General features: G+C 52.7%; 2 protein-coding genes and 1 long non-coding RNA gene across 8 annotated transcripts in view; 1 reads left to right on the forward strand and 2 right to left on the reverse strand.

The window, feature by feature from the left end:
• Positions 1-1,724: 1,724 nt before the first annotated feature.
• VEGFC (vascular endothelial growth factor C) lies at positions 1,725-16,440 on the reverse strand. Its single transcript, XM_078602871.1, has 7 exons — positions 16,174-16,440; positions 11,636-11,732; positions 10,369-10,634; positions 7,131-7,282; positions 5,928-6,049; positions 4,931-5,144; positions 1,725-4,209 (listed from the first exon to the last, which is right to left on the reverse strand). Exons 1-7 carry the CDS (start codon positions 16,339-16,341, stop codon positions 4,113-4,115), a joined length of 1,116 nt encoding a protein of 371 aa, XP_078458997.1. The 5' UTR covers positions 16,342-16,440; the 3' UTR covers positions 1,725-4,112.
• Positions 16,441-17,376: 936 nt separating this feature from the next.
• Positions 17,377-18,745, forward strand: LOC144724057 (uncharacterized). Its single transcript, XR_013586438.1, has 2 exons — positions 17,377-17,692; positions 17,949-18,745. It is a non-coding gene; the product is annotated as an uncharacterized LOC144724057 (long non-coding RNA).
• A 2,603-nt stretch (positions 18,746-21,348) lies between these two features.
• The window catches only part of PIR (pirin), a 490,330-nt gene continuing 485,428 nt past the window's right edge, over positions 21,349-26,250 (reverse strand). For all 6 annotated transcript variants that reach the window (XM_078602892.1, XM_078602890.1, XM_078602891.1 and 3 more), the window contains 3 exons: positions 24,785-24,867; positions 23,714-23,780; positions 21,349-23,126 (listed from right to left, as the gene is read on the reverse strand). In XM_078602892.1, coding sequence (XP_078459018.1) covers positions 23,008-23,126; positions 23,714-23,780; positions 24,785-24,867 — 269 coding nt within the window. In that variant the 3' untranslated portion in view covers positions 21,349-23,007. The remainder of the gene's footprint in view (positions 23,127-23,713; positions 23,781-24,784; positions 24,868-26,250) is intronic.

Below are 26,250 nucleotides of genomic sequence, written 5' to 3' on the forward strand. Positions count from 1 at the left end.
CTTCTCTCCCACAGCCTTCTACAATAACTTCACACCTCTCTTATACAATGATCATCTCCATTGCTTCTAATCTCCGCCTTCATCCCATGCCCTCCTCCAGCCTGGTCATGGATCATCACAATTATCTTGGCCTCTCGTCCTCCATTATCTTGCAGTCCATGCACTGCCTTTAAATCCTCGATTTGCTCCATCCTCCTGCACTCTAATAAAGCTACACCAAGCGTCCCGGTGATTCAGAAAGTGTTCCCACACCCCCCTCACCCTCCCCCCACTTAAACTTGTTGCTCTTCACAGTCGCAGGATTTTGTTCCAATATCATTAAAAAAAGAAACATCATCTGACTCCAAACAGCGACTCGTGATTGTGGGCAGAGGGCCAGGTTACCTGAGCGGTGGGCGGGGTTACCTAAGTGGTGGGCGGGGGTTACCTGGTTCGTGAGCGGGGTTACTTGAGTAGTGGGTGAGACTAGCCGGGGTTACCTGGGTCGTGAGCGGGGTTACCTGACTAGTGGGCGGTACTATGCAAAGTGGGCGAGGTTGATCAAGGGAGGGGTTGCCGGGCTTCCCCCGTGAGTCCTGGTTCAGCCTCCAGGAAGTCTACGCTGTTGCACTCCCATCTCGTCCACCCCACCCACCACCGCATCTCATTCACTGCGCAGAGGCCCCTCTGCTGTTCCATTTCGCTTCGAGAATCTACGCGCTCCCCATCTCGTCCATCGCAGCTTCACGGTCTCGTGCACGTCTGTGAACAAAGCGCTTCGTAGCTCATCGGATTTGTCCAGCTTTAAACACAATGGTCTGATTCCGATCCCTTCCACGCGCGTCCGTTTCGCGTTTTTGTTCGTTCAGGGTGGGACACATTGAAAGGTGATGTCACCTATCAACGTGGATTCCCACTGAGCCATTAGCTCTTTTTCTGAGGCTACTTGGCCACACCTGATAGCTGATTGAAGTGGATTGTTATCGTATCATCGCACGTGGGACTTTATAATCGCAGCCAAATAATCTGAACGCGCTCAATGTGGAGGGGGGAGTGTGGGGAACCGAAAGGAAATCTGAGAACAATCCACGTGGCCACCACGGGGAGGGAGAGAGAGATCACGTGAACGACTCTAAGTAGTGTAAAACAGACGTCGTTAGGGTCTGGGATCGAACCCGCCAGGTCACAAATGATAGCCCACCGAAGTGGTTTTATCACGTGGAGATGTATAGCAGCCAAATAATCCAAACGCATGTTGATTCTCAATGTTGAGAGACAGACCGGAGGACCCGGAGAAAAAACCACGCGACCACGGGGAGAGAGAGAGACGTGAAAACTCCAAATATACAACAGGCGTCAAGGTCGGGACCGAAACCACGACCTCATGCGTAACCAGACGAGAGAAGGATAACGTCTCGCCACCTCACATCCATTCCTGTCCGCGTTCAACATCAGTGGTCATTTCCGAACCGGTCCTGGCCAGCGTGGTTTAAGTATGGCCACAATTCCCACGACCGACAACAATGTGGAGAGGCATTTATCCAGCAGGGGATTGACAAAGCGGCTGTAAAAAAACAAACGAATTGGCTGAGACAGCTCGACTCTAGAATTCCCTCCCACGCATCTCGTCTCCTTTTCCCAAGCTCTTATAATAACGTTGGCACAAGAAAACGTACAATAATCTTAAAACCTTAGCAACTGCACGTTGCCAGCGGCTTCGCAATTAATTTACACCAAATGTTGAATTTAGGATGTAAATAAATATTTATGTACACAATAGATACAAAAAAAATGCACGCGTAGAAAGCAACATATTTTACAAAACAAAAAACGCCAACATTGATCATGGCATATGACAGCAAATATTACCGTATTCTCTGATGTATAAAACGCTCCGGAAAGTAAGAGGCATCCCGAACTTGCGTCGGGTATCAATAAGGTTACACAAATCTGATCACACACCACCGAGCGGATTATACGACGCACCCACAACTTTTGTTTTAAAAATACAGTTGTTCAAAATAAATGGTATCTTATAATCGGGAGAATACGGCATCTCAATAAACCTGAAGTATTACGTACTCGCAATCTCAAAGGCATTTTTTTTGCGCCGCAACGATTTGGAGGAACGGTGGCGCAGTGGTTAGGGCACCGCGTCCTGAAATCCGGCCGACGCGAGTTCGATTCCCGGCCACGATTAACGTCAGTGGCGAGCGAAATCTGAACCGGTCCTGCCCCCACACCACCCCCTCTCCCCCTTTCACTAACTCGCACTGATCAGCGTGGTGAAGTATGGCCAAACAATCCCCATGACATTCTAGATTTGAAGCTTTCGTGACTGCAAGGATTCATATGCTTGGGTTTTTTCGGTAAAGTCACGTAGGTAAAAAATTTAAATTAATAAAAGTAAAATTAAAATAAAATAAAAATCACGACGTTTCCGAAACATCGTGATTTTTATTTTATATAAAATTAAAATTAATAAAAGTAAAATTAAAATTAAATTAATAAAAGTAAAATAAAATAAAAAATCACGTTTCCGAAACGTCGTGATTTTTATTTTATTTTTTTATTTTACTTTTATTAATTTTAATTTTTTACCTACGTGACTTTACCGAAAAAACCCAAGAATATGAATCCCCATGACAGGCACGGCGTGGTGGAGGCCTTCATCCAGCAGAGGATTGACGAATGTCTGTAAATTGTAATATTATTACTCTGTTAAATATTGATCTCAAATACGATGATATTGTACGCATGGGGATTGCTCGACTGGACGAGTTAATACACCATGCACCATGAAAATATGGATTGGTTAACAGGTGTCATTGAAGGAGTTGAAAACAAACGCACATATTTGTAGCATATGATACACGCCTGTGATCCAGCACTTCGGAGGCAAGCGTTTGCGGACAGTCAAGTGACATCGTTGAGAACACTGCGAGTTTTGGAGCACCAAATAAGGTCGGCACGGTGCAAGAGGAGGGTGGTGTGTGGCAAGAACCATGCCCAGCCACCTTTGTCTCCCGAGTGATGATGGCTGAGTCGATCTAGAAGAGTCCCAGAATCGGTTCGCATAATCGCCGCTGATCATCACAGACAATGCCGGTGATGCCACCACACAATTCCATCACTTCTTTCCACATGCCAGATCCCACAAAGGTTGACAGACACCAGAACTCCAAGATCCCCTCTTCACAGTCTCACCACCACCACCACCGTCTGGGTTTGGCTTTAGGTCTTCCTGCTCGTTATCCAATTTGACACTTCCTTCAAAGAGGCCTCTTGCAGTCTCATCATCACCAGCGTCTGAATTCAGGCCATCCCCTTGCACCACGATAAGGTGCCTAATTCTGTCTCTACGAGGCTCATTTGCATGTATACTCATATGCACAGTCCATTGTGGTCCAAAATTACCTCGATAAAAACAAACCATCATCATTGTCATGATCATCATCATCATGGTCCTCTTCATCTTCTTAAACATCATCATCGTCGTCGTCCCTCCTCGGTCAATAAGTGGAGCACCGCGCAGAGAGGCCGCGTCATTTGATGCAGAGGAGTCGAAAGATTGCGGGTATTTTCATTTTTTTAATCTCAGAAACTTTTTTAAATCTCAGAAACTTGGTCCCTCCATAGAAACGTAAAATTACCACGACTGGCCCTGGACCAGAGTAAATGCAAAGACTTGCATTTACATCAATCGATCTATTTAATTGTGTGGCTATCTCTACGTTTGAGTGGGCGTGCCAGTGTCCACCATCTTGGGTGCACTGTGAAAAAAGTGCACAGTGCATATTTTGGGCTGGGTCAGGCTAGGGTCCGGGTTCGGGTTGAGGCGAGTTTGGTTTCGGATTGAGCTTGGGTCTATGTCCAAATTGAGTCTGAGCCCAGGCTACATCTGCGTCTAAGCATGATCTGCGTCCAACCCTGGGACCAAACTGGGTCCAGGCAGGGTCTGGGTCCAGGCTGGGTCTGGGTTCAGACCGGGTCTAGATCAAAGCTGGGTCTAGGGTCGATGTTGAGTCTGGGTCCAGACCTGCGTCCAGGCTGGGTCTGGGTCCAGGTTCGATCTTGGTCCAGGCTGGGTCTGGTCCCGGACCTGAGTCGAGAGCAGGCTCGGCTCCCATGGCTCAGAGGCCACGCCCCCACGGCACACAGCTGCACGAGCGCGGGTGGGTGGCGTGGCCGGGGACGCAGACAACGCGAGGACACGGGGCTCGGAGACAGCTGCACGCACAGGACCACGCAGAATCAGCGAGAGGAAGACACAGAGGGAGAGAGACATAGAGAGCGAGATATACGACAGTCGTATCTTGTCTGACCAGTTAGCCGCCCGCACTCAATGTAGCATGTGTGCGTGGTGTAACTGCCATTTCATTAAGTTCACATATCTGAACGTTTCATGTATCCTCCTGTACGTTAGTCTTTACTGTGCCCATGGCTTAACTTGTTCATAGAATATTTCCAGGGCCCTTCCAACCCATAATCCTCTTCGCTGCAGGGCTTTCTTTTTTCCATCTGACGCTCATCCCCAGACACATCACCCCATCCCCTCTGCTCACCCCCCCACCCCACCCCCCATCCCCCTGCTCACCCCCAATCCCTCCTGCTCACCCTCCATCCCCCCTGCTCACCCCCCACCCCCCATCCCCCCTGCTCACCCCCCATCCCCCCTGCTCACCCCCACCCCCCCTACTCACCCCCCCACCCCCCCTGCTCACCCCCACCACCACCCCCCATCCCCCTTGCTCACCCCCACCCCCCATCACCCCCAACCCCCATCCCCCCTGCTCACCCCCACCCCCCATCCCCCCTGCTCACCCCCCATCCCCCCTGCTCACTTCCACCCCCCATCCCCCCTGCTCACTCCCACCCCACCCGCTCACCCCCCACCCCCCATACCCCCATCCCCCACCCCCCCTGCTCACCCCCACCCCCCACCCCGCACCTGCACGTCTCGGCGTGGAAGCGGCCACCGCGGCGCGCGCAGCCCTCGCGCGTCTCGGAGCACGCGCATGCGCAGCGCGCTCCGTGCGCGCCGCGCGCGCCGCGGCGGCGTCGCGGGCACGCGCGCCGGCACACGCACGCGCACGACTCCTCGTCGAGCGCGCGACCCGGGCCGCACGTGCGCGCCGGGGGAGCCGCCAGCGGTGGATCCGGAACTGCGGGGGAGCGGCGGGGTAGGGGATGGGAAGGGGGGGGGGTGCACCCGGTTAAGGTCACCGTCAAGGTCAGCGATGAGAATGTCGAGGTCAAAGGTGAAGATCGTTCAAGGTGGAGGGCCCCCAGGTTTCATGAATCGCTTTCCTTCCTTCCGATTGGGTGGCTCAGCAGAAGAGCGAGTGGCTCGCGATCGGAAGGTTGCAAATTACAATCCTCGTCTGCTATGAAAAAGGGCCCGTGCCAGAAACGTCACCTTTATATATATATACTCCTTGAGGGGCCACAGTATTGTTTACAAATGTTTTTTTATTTGATTAAAAGAGGGCGGCAAGACGCCTCCGCAATGGGAAACACCGTCCGGTTTTTGAAAAACGACGGTAAAATGTTTGCTTATGAAAGTTGCTGTTTTACAATCGTGTTTTCTCCTAATCTTGAAGTATTTTCTCAGAATTCGTGCCAAACGTAGTACCACAACAACTTCTGTTTAATGAAGATAAACGTTGCTGCTGCTGCTGTTGCTCATGCTGCGTTAACGCTGAAGCCGAGTTGATAACGACGCTGCTGCCATTGCTGCTGCTGCTGATGATGATTATACGACGTTACTGCTATTCTGGCTGATGCTACTGCAGCCCATATTGCAGCTACTATTGCTGATGGTGATACTGCTTGCTGTGACAGGCGGGGGGATGGAGAGAGAGAGAGGGACTGCTCGTTTGCATATCCTGTATTTTTGTTTTTCTTTTCACGAGTGAGATATTTCACGGGCGATGTCCCACACTCACGCCAGTAGCTGAAGTGTGGTGCCAGCAGCGCCTCCAGCCTGGGCACGCAGGCGCACGAAAGGTCATCCCACAGGTGCCCGGATCCGCATTCGACCTCGGCGCCTCCCCTCACGGGCGCGCAGCTGAGAGACGCGGAAAAAGACAATCCGCTTTTTTCCTCTGGTCACCTCTATCCGATCGACCGGAATGAACAAACGAATGTCGTTGTTGTTGTTGTTTCGATTTAAAGCTTTCGTGACTGCAGGGATTCATCTTCTTGGTTCTTTCGGTAAAGTCACGTCGAAGGGAAATAATAAAATAATAAAAATAAAACATAATAACTTAATTATTTCCCTTCTACGTGACTTTACCGAAAGAACCAAAAAGTTGATGTTGTTGTTTGTTTGCGCAAGCAAATTCTGGACCGAGTCACGTGCTCGTGTATCCATGATGAGCCACGCCGAGTCGCAATAAACTTTCTTTCAAGAGGGTCACTGGCCGCTGACACCGGGGTGTCTTATTCATTTATTTCAAGGCCTTTACATTGCCGCTCACCCACCAGCGGCGAAAATTTGAACCGGTCTTAAAGTGAGTGCGGGTGCGTAAACAGCACTCGGGGGGAGACAAAGGCGGCCGAGCGTGGTACTGGACCACTCTCTCGCTCGTGTGCCGTGACGGCCTTCGTAGGTTGCTCGCCCCAACCGCCTGGCCCACGTGACAGTTTTAGCAATCACTAGGAACGTGCAGCGTGTACCCACTTAAGTCTGATTCGAATAGAAATGATTTGGTCTACTCGAAATGACGCATCGATGGGGTGTCGCGAGTGCTGGTCGAGTTTGGTAAAGGCAGCTCAAACCTAACCTCTAACTCGGACAACCAAGCCCTGTCCCTAACCCCTTTAACTCGGTCCTAGCCCCGTGCCCTCGCTCGAACTCTTGCCCATAACCCCAACCCTAAACCCTATCCTGAATCCCTTAACCCTCTCTCCTTGCCCGAACCCTAAGCCCTCACTGTAGAACCGTACCACTAATTATGCGCGAACACCGACACGAACCCTCATCCCAAACCCCCAAAACGTGACCCCCCTAAACCCTGAAACCCATAAACCCAAACCCCTTAACCACGAAGCTGGCCTTAAACCTCCACCGTCCCTTGAAGGCTTTAAGCCCATCTCGAACGCTAACCGCGCGCGCGCGCTCTCCCCACGGGGCGCCCCGAAGGTACCCGCTCTCCGGGGTCTCCCCGAGGGCGCGGCGGATGATGGCGTGGGAGTGACGCGCCGCGTCGGCGCGTGACAAGCAGCGGCACGTGGTGTGGTTCACGAAGCTCACGGTCACGGCCTCCAGGCGAACCGAGCTCACGGAGATCTCGATCAGCTGCACGGACACACACACACACATCCCTATAAAGATAAAGATCCCCCGTATAGCCTTAACAGGCTGTAGGGGCAAGTGCTGTTTGCAAGCACCTATGAAGGCCGCAACGGTACACGAGGGGGTGGGTGGCCAGCACCACGCCCGACCGCCTTTGTCTCCCCAGTGGCAATGTTTACACACCACACCAGGTACTCATTTGAGGCTGAGTCGACCTAGGGGAGGCCCGGGACCGGTTCAGATAATCGTCACGGGTGTTGGCCGTGAGCGGGAATCGAACCCGTGTCGCCGGGTTCATAGCGCAGCGCGCTAACCGCTACACTATCGCTCCCCACATCCCTATTGACACACACACACACACATCCTTTTTGACAACAACAACCGCCATTCGCCGCTAAGTGTCGGTGACGCCACCACGGCGCTTGTGCCAGGCTAGGTGCACGTTGATGCGTCGAACGCCCGCCGGCAGGAGGTCACGGGGCAGACCCAGATGCCACGGGTCGACTGACTGAGATGGCTGGCCGATGCACCACCTGTGTCCCCTACTGTGTCAACACACATCCTTACAGACACACACAGGTCCTTATAGACACACACACATCCTTATAGACACACAAAGACAAAGATCCCCCGTATAGCCTGAACAGACTGTTGGGGCAAGTGCTGTTAGCGAGCACCTATGAAGGCCAGAACGTCTCCCCAGTGGCGATGTTTACACACCGCACCAGGTACTCATTTGAGACTGAGTCGACCTAGGGGAGGCCCAGGACCGCATCAGATAATGGTCACCGATGTTGGCTGTGAGCAGGAATCGAACTCGGGTCGCTAGGTTCGTAGCGTAGCGCGCTAACCGCTACACCCCCCCCCCCCATCCCGATAGACACACACAGTTCTCTATAGGCACATAGATCCTTATAAACACACAAATTCTTATAGACACACACATCCCTATAGACACACACACATCCTGCAAGACACATGTCCTTATAGACACCCATAGATCCCTAAACATACACAGATCCCTAAAAGACGCACACACATCCCTATATACATACACATATCCTTATAGACACACACACACACACATCCCGAAAGACACAGATATTCTTAAAGACACACATACACATCCCTATGGACACACACACATCCTTAAAGACACAGAGATCCTTATAGACACACATACAGATCCCTAAATATACACACATCTCTACAGACACATACATCCCTAGAGACACACATACAGATTCCTATATACACACACACATAGATCCCTACAGACACACACACAGATCCCTACAGACACACACACATCCCTATAGACACACACACAGATCCCTACAGACACACACATACACACACACATCCCTATAGACACACACATCCCTATAGACACACTCACAGATCCCTACAGACACACACATACATAGATCCCTACAGACACACACACATCCCTAAAGATACACACATACACACACACACATCCCTACAGACACACACATCGTCTGTCATCCGCCCTACCTATCTGGCCTCTCTATGTACAATGAAGAAGGGCCATTGCCCGAAACGTCACCAACTTTATGCTCATCAGGACGATGACCATGACAGTGATAACGACGACGATGATGATGATATCAATAACAATGATAATCATTATGACTCCGATGATAAATCAATGCAAAGATAGCCATGGTGACGAAGGTGGCCGTGTCGGTGATACGCGACCACCACGATATTGTCAACTCGCATGGCCTCCTAAATGCCCCCACAACTCCAAGACAGATTAACTTAACCAAAAAAAACTTCACCTAAAAACGTGATACTCAAAGTGTGTCAGCGTGTGTGTGTGTGTGTGCCAGTCTCCCAGTGTGAGTGTGATACTAAAGTGTGTCAGTGTGTGTGTGTGTGTGCCAGTCTCCCAGCGTGAGTGTGATACTAAAGTCTGTCAGCGTGTGTGTGTGCCAGTGTCCCCGCGTGACACTAAGAGTGTCAGTGAGTGTGCCAGTGTTCCCAGCGTGAGCGTGGCACTAAAGTATGTCAGCGAGGGTGTCATTGAGTAAGTAGCTCTGTGAGTGAAGCAGCTGAGTGCACGAGTCACGGACAAAACGCAACGTGCCCGTTGACATTCTGCAGCGTAATCGGACGAATCTAAAAGACGCCGAGGGCTTGTTGAGGGAGCGAGGACTCTGGGCTTGAACGCACGGAGGAGAAGGGTGAGGTGCTCAGGCCAGAGGTCGCAACTGGGTACCCGATACCCGTACCCTACCCGATACCCGGCTACCCGTACCCGGCCGGGTACGGGTACCCGTTTGCGACCCTGGTGCGGCCGGGTACGGGTAAGGAATCAAAACCCGTTTGCGACCTCTGGCTCAGGCCAACGTGTACAACACTCAACATGCCTGTCAATAACACTGCTTGGCCTTTGAAAAATATATATATCTAAACGGGTGACGTTTCGGGCAATGACCCCTTCTTCACAGCACGTAGAGAGAGGCCAGAGTGGGTAAGAGTTGTAGACTACACGTCGTCGTCGTCGTTGTTGTTGTCGTATCAGACTTAAGCACAGACAAGGAAGGCATCGACATGCCGAAAGGTCACGAGGCAGGGAATTCCAGACTCGCAGGAGCCGCAGGAGAAGGAAGAGCGAGCGAGCTCCCATGGGAGTCGGCGATTGAACCGATAGCGACGATGACAATGATGACAAAAAAAACGCGACGTTTCGGACAACTGCCCTTCGTGAGCACGTAAACAAAACGTGCTATGAAGAAGGACCATTGTCCAAAACGTCGTAAATTGTTTTCTTGCTCAGGCCGCAATGCTATTGACGAATGTGTTGAGTGCTGTTGTTGTTATTGTTGCCGATCGTGATGACCACAACACCGCTGATGATGGCGATGATGACCGTAGCAGTGGTGGTAACCACGACTCGTAGTGACAGTCGAACTTCCTCCGCACCGTACGTAGCCAACACGTGCATCGTCGGAGGTGCGGCGGTGAGTTGCGCCGGTGGGTGGGATGAAGCACAACAAACTAAAAGCAACAACAACAACAACACAAAGCTCGTTTTTGAACCGTGGCATGGCTGCGCGAACCGTCTTGCTGATGTACTCGTAGCTCGTGTTCACGCACTGCAGCCCCTCCGAGTTGCAGCAGCCGCCGCAGCGATGCAGCGCCACGCAGGGCGGCTTGAAGAACGAGGCGCTGCCGGAGCCCCCACCCTCGGCGTCCGCGCCCCCGGGGCCCCAGCCGCTGCCCCACGCCGCCCCGAGGGCCGCCCTCTCGCCCGCGCGCTCGCGCGCCACGTCGACGCACACCTCGCGCGGCACGCAGCGCGTCTTGTGCCACTCGCGGTCGATGCCTTGAGGAAGAGGTGGGGGGCAGGCGGGGCGGGGGGGAGGGGGAGGGAGGGGAGGCGGAGGTTTGGGACGAGTGACACCTTCATTAATATCGTTAGCAGTTGCAGCAGCATCAACAGCGGCAGCACCTACAGCACCAACAGCAGCAGCATCACCAACAGCAGCAGCAGCAGCATCAACAGCGGCAGCACCTACAGCACCAACAGCAGCAGCATCACCAACAGCAGCAGCAGCATCAACAGCAGCAGCAGCAGCATCAACAGCAGCAGCAATAGCAGCAGCAGCATCAACAACAGCAGCACCTACAGCACCAACAGCAGCAGCATCAACAACAGCAGCAGCAGCATCAACAGCAGCAGCATCAACAACAGCAGCAGCAGCATCAACAGCAGCAGCAATAGCAGCAGCAGCATCAACAACAGCAGCAGCAGCATCAACAGCAGCAGCATCAACAGCAGCAGCAGCAGCATCAACAGCAGCAGCAATAGCAGCAGCAGCATCAACAACAGCAGCAGCAGCATCAACAGCAGCAGCAGCAGCATCAACAGCAGCAGCACCAACAGCAGCAGCATCAACAACAGCAGCAGCAGCATCAACAGCAGCAGCAATAGCAGCAGCACCAACAGTAGTAGCAGCATCAACAGCAGCAGCAGCAACAGCAGCAGCAATAGCAGCAGCAGCAGCAGCATCAACAGCAGCAGCAGCATCAACAGCAGCAGCAGCATCAACAGCAGCAGTATAAACAGCAGCAGCAATAGCAACAGCAGCAGCAATAGCAACAATAGCAGCAGCAGCCTCATCATAATTGATGATGCCCATGGTGATGATGACGAAGATGCCCGTGATGAGGATGATCGTGATGATGATGCCCTGGATGATGGTGATGCCCGTGATTATGATGGTGATGATGATGCCCGCGATGATGATGGCCTTGATGATGATGCCCATGATAATGATGATGCTCGTGATGATGATGATCGTGATGATGATGATGTTCACGCACTCTCCCAGTTAATGTTGAACGTGGCCGGAGTCCCCGAGCGCTTGAGGCGACAGCGAACGAGGCTCCACGGCGAGGGTTGTGAACTCATAGACACGCCCTGTGCACATCATCATCATCACAGACACCCCCTGTGCACATCATCATCATCACACACACCCCTGTGCACATCAACACGGGTACCCACATCATCATCATCATCACACACACCCCCTGTGCACATTAACACGGGTACCCACATCATCATCATCATCACACACACCCCCTGTGCACATCAACACGGTACCCACATCATCATCATCATCATAGACACACCCTGTGCACATCAACACGGGTACCCACATCATCATCACGGGTGCACACCTACTAACACACTTTGTTATCCCACTCACGCTGGGATACTTGCAACAACAACAACAAGCGCCATTCGCCATTAAGTGGCGGTGACGTCACCACGGCGCTTGTGCCAGGCTAGGTGCACGTTAAAGGCCACGTGAAGTGTCGAACGCCTGCTGATAGGAGGTCACGGGGCAGACCCAGCAGGTGCCACGGGTCGACTGCTGATGCACCACCTGTGCCCCCTACTGTGCCAACTTGCTGTGCTTTAGCCACCCGGCGCTCCGCTCGTTGTTGTGAGCGTCTTTCCTCCGCCCTCCGTTGTTGTTGGAGGGCGACTGCCTCCAACTGCCCAGTAGCGTCCTTCACGAGCCTCCTCCACAGAGGCCGATCTTGACATGGCTGGTACCAGTTATCGACAAGTCCACTTAGCTCCACGTCCTCCTGTGCTACATCACTCCATCTCTTCTCTAGCCCGTGCCGCGCCCATTTAGCTCCCTCTATCCAGCCGAACAAAAGCTGTTAAGGCATGCGGTGGCTGGGCATGCGGGCTACATGACCCAGCCAACGCAGCCTTGCCTGCCGGAGGAGCTCACCGATGGGACTTTGTCCAGGTCCTTCAAGGATATGTGAGCTCCTCACACAAGCCAGCCTGGTTAAACCCAGGATGGATCGTAGGCAGGCCAGCCTAAATGTTTTTAACTGGTGAAGATGTTCCATTAGGGGCGGTCCACGTTTCGCAAGCGTAGATAAGGGAGGGCATGAATGGGTCCGAGAAGACCTGAAGCTTCGTGTGGAGCGACAGACCAGGTATCTTCCACACAGCGTCACGCAACCAATGAAAAGATAATGCCGCTCGACTGATTCGGAGTGAGACCTCTGATGTCAAACCGGAGCCGGTCATGAGCACATTGCCCAGGTATGGAAAACTCTCCACTCTCTCCACAACTACCCCAATACCAATTGGGAGTTGTGGGGGTAGAGTGTCCGATGGTACAAAATACCCAGGCAGGTGCTTAGTTTTGGTGGGGCTGATGGTAAGGCCCCACCTCTTAGTGGCATGCTCCAGTTCAGCAGCAACGCCTGCAACTCCCCCTCTGAGTGAGCAGCAATTACCAGATGATCAGCATACGTAACATGGTTTACCAATAGGGAGCCATCCCTTGACCACCCCCGAGCATCGATCAGCCTCCCATTGTCTCTGTACGAGACGGAAATTCCTCCGGTACAGCCATCAAAGGCTTCACGAACTACGTGGTCGAAATAGATGTTAAATAATGTGGGAGCCAGAGGACATCCCTGTCGCACACCAAGGTGAACATGGAATGGCTCCGACTCCCAGCCACGTAGTTTTACCCGGGCCCGCTCACCATCATGAAGGTCCTTAATGATCGTGAGCAGAGGGTCAGGGACTCCGAAAGCACGAAGAACAACCCAGAGCCCAGGCCTACTGATGGTATCATAGGCCTTGACCAGGTCAATAAAGCAGAGATGTAAGTCTTGTTGAAATTCCCTACACATCTGCTGTAGCAGACGGACAGAAAACATGGCATCTGTGCAGGACCGCCCTTTCATGAAACCGCATTGAGGCTCCGAAAGCCTCTCCTCAGCGTGCCTAGCAAGGCGATGTTGAATAATCTTTGCCAGGACCTTTCCCGGCACACTGAGGAGTTAGATGCTCTTGTAGTTGTTACAGTCTGTGCGGTCCCCCTTCTTAAAGAGGGGGGCCACCAGGACATCCTTCTAATACTGCGGAACCCATCCAGTGGTCCAGACTGTTGTTATGGTGTCATGTAGGGCAGTCTGTGCACAAACGCCACCCTCCCTCAGCATTTCGCTTGGGAGATCATCTCTGCATGGTGCCTTTCCTGGTCTCAGACTCTGGATCGCCATCATTACTTCCTCAACAGATGGCACCTCAGCCAGCCACTCACAGGGGGTGACTTCTTCTTCCAGCCTCAGTAGGGTTATCCCCACTTTGCCCCACGATGTTTTCCAGGCTGAGGGATTTCCCCTCCCGCAGGACCTCACATAAATGCTCAGCAAATTTGCAAACCTGTTCCTGGGGGTCAGAGATTGGATCACCGTTCTGTCCACCTAATGATGGTAAGAGGTGTGGCGCTGCAGGTTACTTTTTAATGGAATTAAAGAGCGATTTGTGATCGCGAGTTACTGAGGCAAATTCCATCTCCTCAGCACCCTGCGACCACTACCCATCCTTGCAGCGCCTCACGGCTCTCCGAACCTCCGAGTGAAGTCTGCAGTAAGCCTCCTCATTTTCTGACGTGGAATTCTGTAGACGATGAAAGTCGGCCTGTCACTTTTTCTCAGTCAGCCTGAACACCTCTGTCAGCCAGGGTCACTGGGGAGGTCTGGACCGTGTACTCAAAGCAGCCATTGCAGCTGCTTGAACCACAGTCCTGAACCTCGCCAATTTACCCTCGACATCAGGAGGAGTGGAGGACGATGCCAACCCCAGCCGCAAGCGATGATGAATTTCTCGCTTGCAACTTTCATCAGCTAGCTGAAACCAGGCCACTATGGGTTTGAATGGGGTCCTGGGTGTACACCCACCACTGGAGTGGAAGAATGGCAGGCGCATCTTACAGATGACAAGTCGATGGTCAGTGGGCAGATCAGCTCCACGGTAGGTTCTGGTGTCAAGGACATGGGTCCACATCCGCTGTTCTGTCACTATGTAGTCCAGCAGATGTTCTTGCTTGGACCCGGAATGCATCCATGATGTTGTGTGGATGCGCCGATGCCGGAACAGCATGTTGATAATTACAAACTCATGGGCTGCACAAAAATCTAGCAGCCTCCTGCCATTATTGAGTTGATCTGGCCCATGCCTTCCAATCACTCCAGACCAGGTGCCAGCATCATGGGCAACTCGGGCATTAAAGTCACCCAACAAGATGACTCTATCCTGAGGGGCCACTTTAGCTAGAACCTGTGACAGGAGGTCATAGATGGCATCTGACTCATCTGCCTTGCCTGCATCCCTCCACGGATGTTCGTCTTCGGTGGGGGCATAAGTATCCACGACCACCACTCCTCACCTCTGGTTTATGGGAAGGCGAGCCCAAAGTAGCCTGGGGCTTACAGCTTCCAACACCTCACTGCCACGCTCCCACGCCCCCTTCATTATTTTGTTCAGAAGAAGAGTCACTCCCTGTTGTTTGGCAATCTCCTGCCCTGAGTAGAGGACTGTCCACTCCTCATGGTGGCAGGAGCCAGAGCCGGTCCACCGGACCTCCTGAATACCACAGAGATCCAGGCAGTACCGGTCCAGCTCCCGACAGAGGAGTGGCAGCCTCTCCTCCACAGTGAGCATTCGAACATTCCACGTGGCCACCCGCAGTGACTTTTAGCTGTTTCTGGAGGAACCCCGAGGGTAATGATTCAATCTCCTGGCTCTGCCAAATGGAGTTTGGCCAGGAGACGTCATGGATGCCTGTCCCCCCGGGGCCTCCGGCACGAGCTTAATTAGAGTGTTATTTCGTGGTTTAGTGGCACTTGGATTGAAGGTGAAGGGGTTAGCAGCCCCTCGCACCCGTCCAGAGCCCCATTTGGCCGATGTGGTGGCTACAAACGGCATGAGGGGAATGGCCAATCGAAATTTGCTCTCCCCACATGGCACTGCTCACCACAGCGTTACCGTCCGGCACCAACGATGAGGTAGGGGGTTGTTTTAGGACAATGGCACACACACACTGACACACTTTAGTATCACACTCACGCTGGGACAATGGCACACACACACTGACGCACTTTAGTATCACACTCACGCTGGGACACACGCACATTAACACGCGAAGTAACGCACACACATTGACACAGTGGTACATGCACACGACAAAGATCCTCCCTATAGCTTGAACTGGCAAGTGTTGTTGGGGCAAGCGTTGTTAGCGAGCACCACCTATGGTACGGAAACACGAGGCGGCAGTGTGGCCAGCACTGCTGCCCGCCGCTGTTGTCTCATCGACGACGATGTTTGACACATCGCACCAGGAACTCATTTGAGGCTCAGTTGATCTAGGAGAGGCCCAACACCCGTTCAGATGATTACCGCTGATCTTAGCCGGAATCGAACCTGGACGGCGGGGTTCGTAGCGCACTGCGCTGACTACAACACAACCGCCCCCCTCCCCAACAACAGCAGTACACACAACACAACACACACAGAAACACACACTCACCTCGTAACCACCACGCGTGTCGCTCACTCCTCCCGTCGCGGGGTCCGATCGAACCTGAACCCTTGACACTCCGGGGCGAGGCAGAGCCGAGGTGCAGGGAAGAGACCACGGTCCCATGAGGACCACCACCACCATCATCATCATCAGCAGCCTCCGCTTCATGATCATCTGAGCCGTCTTCAAAGGAGTCGCCGTGGCTCTCAGTGAGCTGACCTCATGCCTGACCCTGCTAGTTCCCACGATGACGATGGCAGTGGCAGCGGTGATGATGACGACGACGGCGGTGGTGATGATGGTGATGATGGTAATGATGATGGAAGACAGCAGCGGCGCGATGGTGCAGGCAGAGCTACGAGGATGAGAATCCGCATGGCTCGACGTCCGGCGGCGAGGTCACCTTGGTGGAGTCGGATCGACGCGAGAGGAATTCGCGGTGCTCAGTCGCGTCTGGGGCTTCTCTCACCGGCGAGTCTCCGCCATGAAGCACCGCAGGAGACTCGAGGAGAGAGAGGAGAGGCTCCGGGAGAGAGATAGCGAACAGCTGGGAGGCTCGTGATGTGGTGGCCGGTATTGTCGATGTGGTCGATGATGATGATGATGGCACCGGTGATGCGATGATGCAGATGCTGATGTGGTGGTGTTGGGGATGATGATGGGACCGGTAATGTGGTGGTGATGATGAGACCGGGTATGTGGTGGTGATAATGGGACCGGTGATGTGGTGGTGATTATGGGACCGGTGATGTGGTGGTGATGGTGATGATGGGACCGGTGATGATGTGGTGGTGGTGATGATGGGACCGGTGATGATGTGGTGGTGGTGATGGGACCGGTGATGATGTGGTGGTGGTGGTGGTGATGGCACCGGTGATGATGTGGTGGTGGTGGTGATGGCACCGGTGATGATGTGGTGGTGGTGGTGATGGCACCGGTGATGATTTGGTGGTGGTGATGACGGGACCGGTGATGATGTGGTGGTGGTGGTGATGGGACCGGTGTTGTGGCGATGTCTCCACAGGTCTCGCCCGCAGCAGAAGTGAGAGGCACTACTTGCACTGCACACTTTTACGCTCAGTACGGACCCCCCCCCCCCCATTGCCTCCTCCCCCCACCCCCTCCTCCAACCCCCCCCCCCACTGCCTCCTCCCCCCTCCTCCAACCCCCTCCCCCCCCCCCACTGCCTCCTCCCCCCACCCCCTCCTCTAACCCCCCTCCCCCCCGTCGGTGCCAAAAACCCTCAGCGGCCAGCAGCGGAAATGTGCGGTGTAAATAGCGGAGGGGAGGAGAAGGGAGGAGGAGGAGGAGAGAGGACGCAGAAGGGAGGAGAGGGGATACGGGAGGAGGGACGAGAGGAGGAGGAGGAGGTCTGAGGAGTGCAGGAAGAAAGGGGCGAGGGGAGAGGAAGGAGAGGAACGGGAGGATGTGGATGGAGAAGAGGAGAGTGGAGGAGAGGAGGACATCGAGTCGAGGGAGAGATGACGAAGATGCTGATGATGCTTCAGCTGCTGCTCATCACACGGTGATCCTGCTGCTGCTGCTGCTGATGTTGACCTAAGTCAACCCTGACCTGCACATAAACTCAATCCCAGAAATGTTTACGCAAGCGATCGTTACTGTCGCTGTAAACAATACAATTAAGACTGTCAACCCTTTTAAAACTCGCACCAAAATCGTCACGCGCGCTTGTGCGCAGCCATTCATTTCACCCCGGGGCTGCTCCGGGTCGGCGACGGCACACCACATCCAGTATAACCCCCCCCCCCCTTCCTTCCTAGGCTGCGGCTGCCGGTCACGTTCCCGCTCCAGTTTGCCAGTGACCCAGACAAGACCCAGCGAGACTTTCGATGCCTGTCCGTGCCTCTACGCGTGAGCCTCTACGCGTCCACAGCACACGCCGAGTGACGTTCGCGTGCTTCACGATCCAGCCGCGGTCCGTTCCACCGTGCGATGAAGACCTTCCCGAGCCGCCGCCATCAACTCGCTCTCCTGCGACGCAACAATCCACCGAGCTGACCTCATCGCTCTATCTTCTCGATGGACGTGCTCTCGGGAGCGTTTCCATTCTCTCCCTTGGCTGCCACTCCGCCGTTGCGAACGAAACTGTTATCTTTTCACCCGTGACCCTATTTTTTTTTTACTATTTTTTTTAATTATTTTAACAGGTAAGCACCACTGAGCTACACAGTGGCTTGTCACCGTGTTGAAATGTAAAGCAGCCAAATACTCGACTCTTTAAACGCGTGATGTTGATTCTCAACGTGGAAGGGGGGAAAAGCCGGAGGACCCGGAGAAAAATCCACGCGACCACGGGAAAAGAGAGAGAGAGACACGCAAACTCCAAATATACAGCAGCAGGCGCCAGGGTCGGGGATCAAACCACCCACCCACTACCTCCCGTATACCAGGCGAGGGAGTTAACATCTCGCCACCTGAGTTGCTTCATTGCTATAACTGTATTTTCTTTCGTTTTCCTTTTGTCCGTTTGGTGAACCCCAGGTCAGTCGCTCTTGCGACTCATAGCTGGTCACTTTTGAGTTGTCAGCCTGGTCAATAAACAGAACAATGAACTCAACTCGCCTCCGTTTGTATGCATGTCGAACGTCTTACGTCGCCAGCCGACAAGCAAACTAAACACAAAAAGTCAGTCCGAAAGAAATGTGCTCTCCAATACACGCGGTTCGTGCCGTGAGTGAGCGACTGCGTGCCCGCGCGCCTCTACTAAGGACGGCGAAATATAATAAACTACATTTAAACAAAACAAAAAAATCCCCCTACTTAGGCCCGCATACCTGAGTCAAGTTAGCAATGTTAAGGATGGCGTGCGACAGTTAAGTTCAAGCAAATGTTACTTCGGTTTGACGTCACGTTTACATCCTGGGGAAAATTGTAGCCAACACTGACCAGCTTCTGCAGGCATTCTCAATCGCAGCTCACGCGCGCGTTATCGCCAACAACACACGCACACTCGCCCACGCGCGCGCATACACACACATCCACAAAGACAAAGCCCCCCCCCCCCCCGTATAGCCTTAACAGACTCTTGGGGCAAGTGTTGTTAGCGAGTAGCACCTATGATGGGTGGCCAGCATCACGCCCCGATCGCCTTTGTCTCCCGAGTGGCCACCAGGTACTTATTTGAGGCCGAGTCGACCCAGGGGAGGTCCAAGACCGGTTCAGATAATCGTCACTGGTGTTGGCCGTGAGCGGGAATCGAACTCGGGTGGACGGGTTCGTAGAGCGCAGCGCGCTAACCGCTGCACCACCGCTCTCCATACATCTACACACACGATCTCACCCACATCCACAGGCTCGTATACACACACACGCGCACTGATAAACATATACACACTCACCCACATAGGCATTTACACTGGCTCATACACAGAGAAACATATACACAGACGCATGCATAACACACACAGAGGTACTCACATGCACAAACATACACAGACGGAAGCGCGCACACACACAGACTACCGATCTCACCCAAATACACAAACACAGACGCATACACACAACGACAAAGATCCCCCATATAGCCTTTTAACAGATTGTTGGGGCAAGGGGTGTGCCGGGTGAGTGTGACCAACACCACGCCCGGCCGCCTTTGTCTCCCCAGTGCTGATATTCACACACTTTACCTGGCGCTCGTTTAAGGCTGAGTCGACCTAGGTGAAGGCCGAGGACTGGGGCCGGGTTCAAACAGTCTGCAACCGTGAGCGGGAATCAAAACTCGCGTCGCCGGTTTCGTAGCGCGGTGCGTTGACCACTGCGCCACCGCTCACGGACAAAGCACGTGGTCTCTGGGCGCAGTTCAGCTGCGCAAGGGAGAGAGGGTCAAGCAAGACCGTAGGCATAGAGTCAACATTGGGGGGGACCAAATCTTCCAAGGGGTCTGGGGGTCCCCCCCCCAGAAAAAAAAATTGAAATTTGAAAACGATCGCGTAGACTTTTCTCTGGGACCTCCGGGGTTTCTCTTCACATTTAGAATCAACGTGCGTTTAGCGTATTTGGCAGCTATACATTTCCAACACGATAAGCCACTTCGTTGAGCTATCATTTGTGACCATGTCGCTTCTGAAAAAGAGCTGCATAGCTCAGTAGGCCTAACCTAATAAAATAAAAATAAACGTTTTCATTAGTTTTAATTTAGTCCTCGTAAATGTTTATTACATTATACACGCTATACGATCCAATCCCAAAATAAACAAACGACGCATCATATGCTGGGAAAGCCTGCAACGAAAATTAACGGGGGTAAGGATTCCAGTGCGGCTCTGATCGTATATCAGCGTCTTGATGACGCGCATTGGAATGTGTCGTGAGTGGCAAGGCAAGTCGGTGGACTGGCAACTGCCAACGAATGACCCGAGGTGGCCCATGTGGCTCAGAGGTCAGAGGTCAGAGGGCCGAGCTGGCACCGTTGAGATCCTGGGTTTGACTCCAGGTAGCTGCACGTGACTAAAACCGTGTAGTGGTCTCATCCCCCGTTCTGTATGTATATTGAACTTCTTTCGCATCGTACGTAGGCAACGGTGCTTATCGGAGGTGCAGGGGAAGGACAACTAATCACAAAAAGCAGTTCTAAAGAAATTAGTTTTCAAACACATTACCAATGACTGCACACACACACACAAACTACCACATCCAAAAAAAATTGGGACAAATTCCAGCACTGAGAATTGACAAAAAAGATTGCTTTGACTGTCACGTCAGAGCGAGCGGGTAAGGTCCAGGTAAGGCCCACTGAGCGATTTAGCTCTTTTTCAGAAGCGACCTGGCCACAAGTGATAGTCCAATGAAGTGGCTTATCATCATGTGGATATTTATAGCAGCCAAATACTCTAAGCGCGTGTTTTAAATATGGAGGGAAAACCCGGAGGACCCGAATAAAATCCACGTGACCACGAGGAGAGAGAGACACGCAAACTCCAAACATACAGGTGTCAGGGTTGGGATGGAACCCACGACCTCCTGTATACCAGGCGAGGTAGTTCACATCTCGCCACCGTGGCGCCCTAACTTGAAGAGATCTCGGACGTGGTTCTGCGACATCCACTTCGTCGGGGCCGTTGTCCATCACGAAGGATTCGCGCACCAACTCTGCGAGAGATCCCTTCGGATTCTTCGTCCGGTGACGGACGCGACGCCAATAACGCACTCGGGACGGAAATGGTCGGTAAATGATATTTATATTTATTTTTTAAAAGCCTGGAAATAAATCGATAGAGAATGAGCGATTTGCGAACGAAAGAGTCGTACACTTTGAAGCTTTCGTGACTGCAGGAATCGATACTCTCTGGTTCTTTCGCTAAAGTCACGTGGACAGAAAAAATCATAAAAGAACACGACGTTTCGGTCGCAACACAAGCGTCCGCCATCACCTGGTGATTATTTTTTTTTCTGTCTACGTGACTTTACCGAAAGAACCAGAGAGTACGGAGTGACCTCTTTCCCACACCGCAGTCCCAAGGCTGCTTGCTCCAATACCACCACCACTCCCACCCGTAAAATAAACCGCCTCCTACCCTGAGAAAGTATGAGAGCATGTAAACATCAGAGAGAGAAAAAAAAACCCAAGCGATCCCTATTCATAGCAGACGGCCAGAGCGGGTGCAGCTGTTGCTGTAGGGCTGCTGTAATTACTGAGCGCGGGGCTTGCTGTGCTCGGTGAGAATGATGTGTGCGCGTGAGCCCCGCGCGTGTTCTCACCGGCAAGTGCACTCACCAACAGTGCTTGCCCCAACAGTCTATAAGGCTACAGGCGATACAAAGAAAAAGATCCCCCGTATAGCCTGAACAGACTGTTGGGGCAAGTGCTGTTAGCGAGCACCTCTGAAGGCCGGCAACGGCACACCGACTGCCTTTGCCTCCCCAGTGGCGATGTTTCACACGCCGCATCAGGTACACATTTGAGGCTGAGTCGACCTAGGGGAGGCCCAGGACCGGTTCAGATAATCGTCACACGACAGGCTACCGGCGTACACACTTTAAGGCGACAGGCATATAGACACACACACGTTGACCGTTTTTAGAGGTATTGAATGGGTTTGGAAGCTGATGGTACCCACTTTTTACCCCACCACAGGCAATCCAACGACTTTACACTCACCTATGCTACCTGATAATGATGCTAATGTTAATGAAGATGTGGTCACAATGATGTGATTATAAAGAAATCAATACACATATAAGTTACATGCAACAGTGCTTTGAGATTTTTTTTCCCTTAAAAGTCTTAAGCACATGTTAATATTCAAACTATTTAGTAAGCAGGAAATTAACTGCTGGCAAGACACACCCACACACGGCGATGACAGTTTAGAGATGGCGATGGGGTATTAGTGATGATGTAGGCGTAGGAAGCTATCGTGGCGACCGTTTTGTCAGTGATGGTGGTGGTGATGTAGGTGAAACATGTGCCGATGATGATGGTGCTGATGAGGCTTATGATGATGGTGGACTTGGTGAAAGCGATGGAAATGGTCGCAGGCGATGGCGATGATGATGATGCCCACTGAGAGAAGGCTGACAAGCTTTGATGATGGTGGCTGGCCGTAGGTGGTGACAATGATTGTGGTGAACACAGAAGCGACACAGGAGGTCATGGCGATGATGATGGTGGTGGTGGTGGTGATGATGGTCGTCCGATCGTTGCTGGTGAAAGTAAAGATAACGGTGGTGATGACTCAGTAGGTGACAGTGAAGAAACAGAGAGATTGAAGTGACAGTTCAACATACATAGTGTCGATCATGATGATGGTGCTGGAGATGGTGTCAATGATGATCATGGGAATGATGATGATGGTGCTGGTGCTGTACGCGATGATGCCATCAACGGCGGTTCCCATTCTGGGATTTCCAGCCCTTGGCTCGCTCGAAACCGTTGGTTCCGTTGCGGAAGTCAGAGATGGCCTCCTCAATCTCCTCCTGCGTGTTCATCACAAAGGGTCCTGCAAGACAAGCATCGACATCAACACAAAGACAAAGATCCCCCGTATAGCCTTTAACAGACTGTTGGAGCAAGTGCTACTATCGAGCACCTATGAAGGCTGGCTCGGCACACGAGGGGGTGGGGGGGTGGCCAGCTGTCTCCCTCGGGGCGATGTTTACACACCGCACCAGGTAATCATTCGAGGCCGAGTCGACCTAGGGGAGGCCCACAACCTAGGGAAGGCCCACGGCCGGTTCCGATAACACCAGTGACGATTATAATCGCAAGCGGGTGTCGAACCCGGGTCGCGCCGGGTACGTAGCGCAGCGGCGCTGACCGCTACGTGCCACAGCTCCCCGTCGTAGTGCAGCGACGGTGCAGCGACGTTGCAGCGACGTTGCAGCGACGCCGCTCAGTCTTGACACGAGACGCCGCTGCCTCGGCGTGTGCCGGTGGTGGAGGCGTCGTGTGGACGCGCGGCCCCTGCCAAAGGCGTCTGGGAGTCCCTCTCTGACCCCGAATGTTTCCCACACCCTAAATTTAGACACTGCAGAAATCCATACTGTTGTTGTTGTTGATGATGGTGGTGGTGGTGTCGTTATTTACCGTGCTTGACGATTGGCTCATTAAGAGGTTCCCCGGCCACGAGCACGAAATGAGCCTCCTCGAGATCCTCGGGGATGGCAAACGTCGGGGAGACGCGGGGAAACGTGGGGAGACGCGGGGAGATGTGGGGAGATGGGGGGAGATGGGGGGAGACGTGGAGAGACGGGGGGAGACGCGGGGAGACGCGGGGAGACGTGGGGAGACGTGGGGAGATGTGGGGAGATGGGGGGAGACGCGGGGAGACAGGGGGAGACGCGGGGAGACGGGGGGAGACGTGGGGAGACGCGGGGAGACGGGGGGAGAAGCGGGGAGACGGGGGGAGACGCGGGGAGAAGCGGGGAGACGCGGGGAGACGCGGGGAGACGTGGAGAGATGCAGGAGACGTGGAGAGACAATAATTGCGTTAAACATGTGAAACATTGGAAACACATGAGATATTAAACACAAGAAACGTGCGCAGCACACAAAATACGTTGACCATGCCAAATGTTGTCTCTTTATTATGTCATAAGCCAAAATCAGGCCTGGATTTAATTACAGCCTCTCAATGGCAGTGGAGAGTGATTGGTCGTGAAGTCTGTAATCGTTAGTCTGTAGACATCTGTAGTCATCAGGTTTGGTGATTTGAAAAGTGTATTGGTTTAGCCATGTTTGTTTGTTGTAGTACAGAGTTAAACTGATGGCCTAAATCTAAGTTGTCTTGTGGTTGTTGTTGGTTGTTTGACTTGCATCCCACTGGGATTTTTGCACACAGCGTTGGTGTACGGTGTTTTTTCTGCAATATTTTGCTGTCTTTTCTTGGATTTTCTGTTTGCACTCAGTCACATAGTCACTTTAAGATGTTTTTTGTTCATGTTTTAGTTTTTTTGTTTGTTGCGGTTGCACCCGATTCAAGAGCCGAATGGCTCACAGGGCTATACCTAATAAATGAACTTGAACTTGAACTTGGTCGTGAAGTCAATATCCGTTTGGAGTTGGTCATTTGGTGGTGGTCATGAGTCAGTATTTGTTGGGTGTTGCGTGTTGGTGGTTTCGTCGTGAAGTGGTGGTCGTTATGCGGCGGTCGGGCACCTGGTTCTGCATGATCACGTGGTCTCCGTCGCCCAGCACCACGGTGTGATGCGCTTCCACTCGCTGCTCCACTCCCGCTGGGCCTGCCAGAGGCAGCAGCAACATTGGGGATTGTCAGCAAGGGCAAGTTCAGAACATCCTAGCGCCCGCCTACCAATCCCTCTCTCATCTCCCCCCCACCCCCACCACCGACGCGAACTCTGCAGTGGACTTAGACGGATGTGGGTAACCGCGAGCATAATCGCCGAGTCGCGAGTGGATTTCGGCACGATCACAGAATTCATAATATAGGTTTTTGGGTCAGATCGCGTTATTTATAAATGTGTCGTAACCCTCCACCACCCGACACGGCCAAACAGTAAAAAATGTGTCACGTTTTCAAAGGACAAAATAATTCACTTCTTTAGCCCACCAACTTCTTTAGCCCACCGGTGTGCTGAAGAAGCTAATTATTTTGTCCTTTGAAAACGTGACACATTTTTTTAGTTTGGCCGTGTCTGGTGGTGGAGGGTTACGACACATTTATAAATAACGCGATCTGACCCAAAAACCTATATTATGAATAATATTGGTCGCGAAAGCCTCCACGTGTTAAACGATCACATAATGTCCGACCAATCGGGGGCTGTGATTAGGACCCAAATAATGGGCGCACCTTCCTGGGTCAGCACGTACTCGGATGAAGGCCCTCGTTCGTCCACGCTGGGATGGTGGTGGTGCAATCATTATCATTCGGGTCATTGACCCATCGACTTATTCCATATTTATAACGCTCTAGGTAACTAATCTTCCGTGACAGACCGAGCCTGTAATACGACGATTTCAGTAAGAAGAATTATACAAATTTTGACCACCTGCTCCTTCCCCCCACCCAAAGTCACCAATTTTCTGGAACCGTCCCTCTGCGTAACGTGGGACGAGAGTGCCTCTCTCCCTCCTCACCATCGCTCCCATGGTGGCAACTCAACCACAAAGCCTTAACAGGCTGTTGGGGCAAGTGCTGTTAGCGAGCACGTATGAAGGCCGGCACGGCACACGAGGGGGTGGGTGGCCAGCACCACGCCTGATCACATTTGTCTCCCTCGTGACGATGTTTACACAGCACACCAGGTACTAATTTGAGGCTGAGTCGACCTAGGGGAGACTCACGACCGGTTCAGATAATCGTCACTGGTGTTGGCCGTGAGCGGGAATCGAACTCGGGTCGCCGGGTTCGTAGAGCAGCGTAGCGCTAACCACTACACCACCACTCCTCACTCACACTTACGTTCTCACACTCTCTCTCTCAAACCCTCACACTCACACACTCACTCTCACACTCTCAGACTCACACACACACACTCACTCTCAGACTCACACTCACACACACTCAGACTCACACACACACACTCTCAGACTCACACTCACACACACTCTCACATTCTCAGACTCACAACAACAACAACAACCGCCATTCGCCACTAAGT

The sequence above is a fragment of the Lampetra planeri genome, chromosome 19, assembly GCF_965212315.1.
Source record: "Lampetra planeri chromosome 19, kcLamPlan1.2.h2, whole genome shotgun sequence".
Taxonomy (NCBI): domain Eukaryota; kingdom Metazoa; phylum Chordata; class Hyperoartia; order Petromyzontiformes; family Petromyzontidae; genus Lampetra; species Lampetra planeri.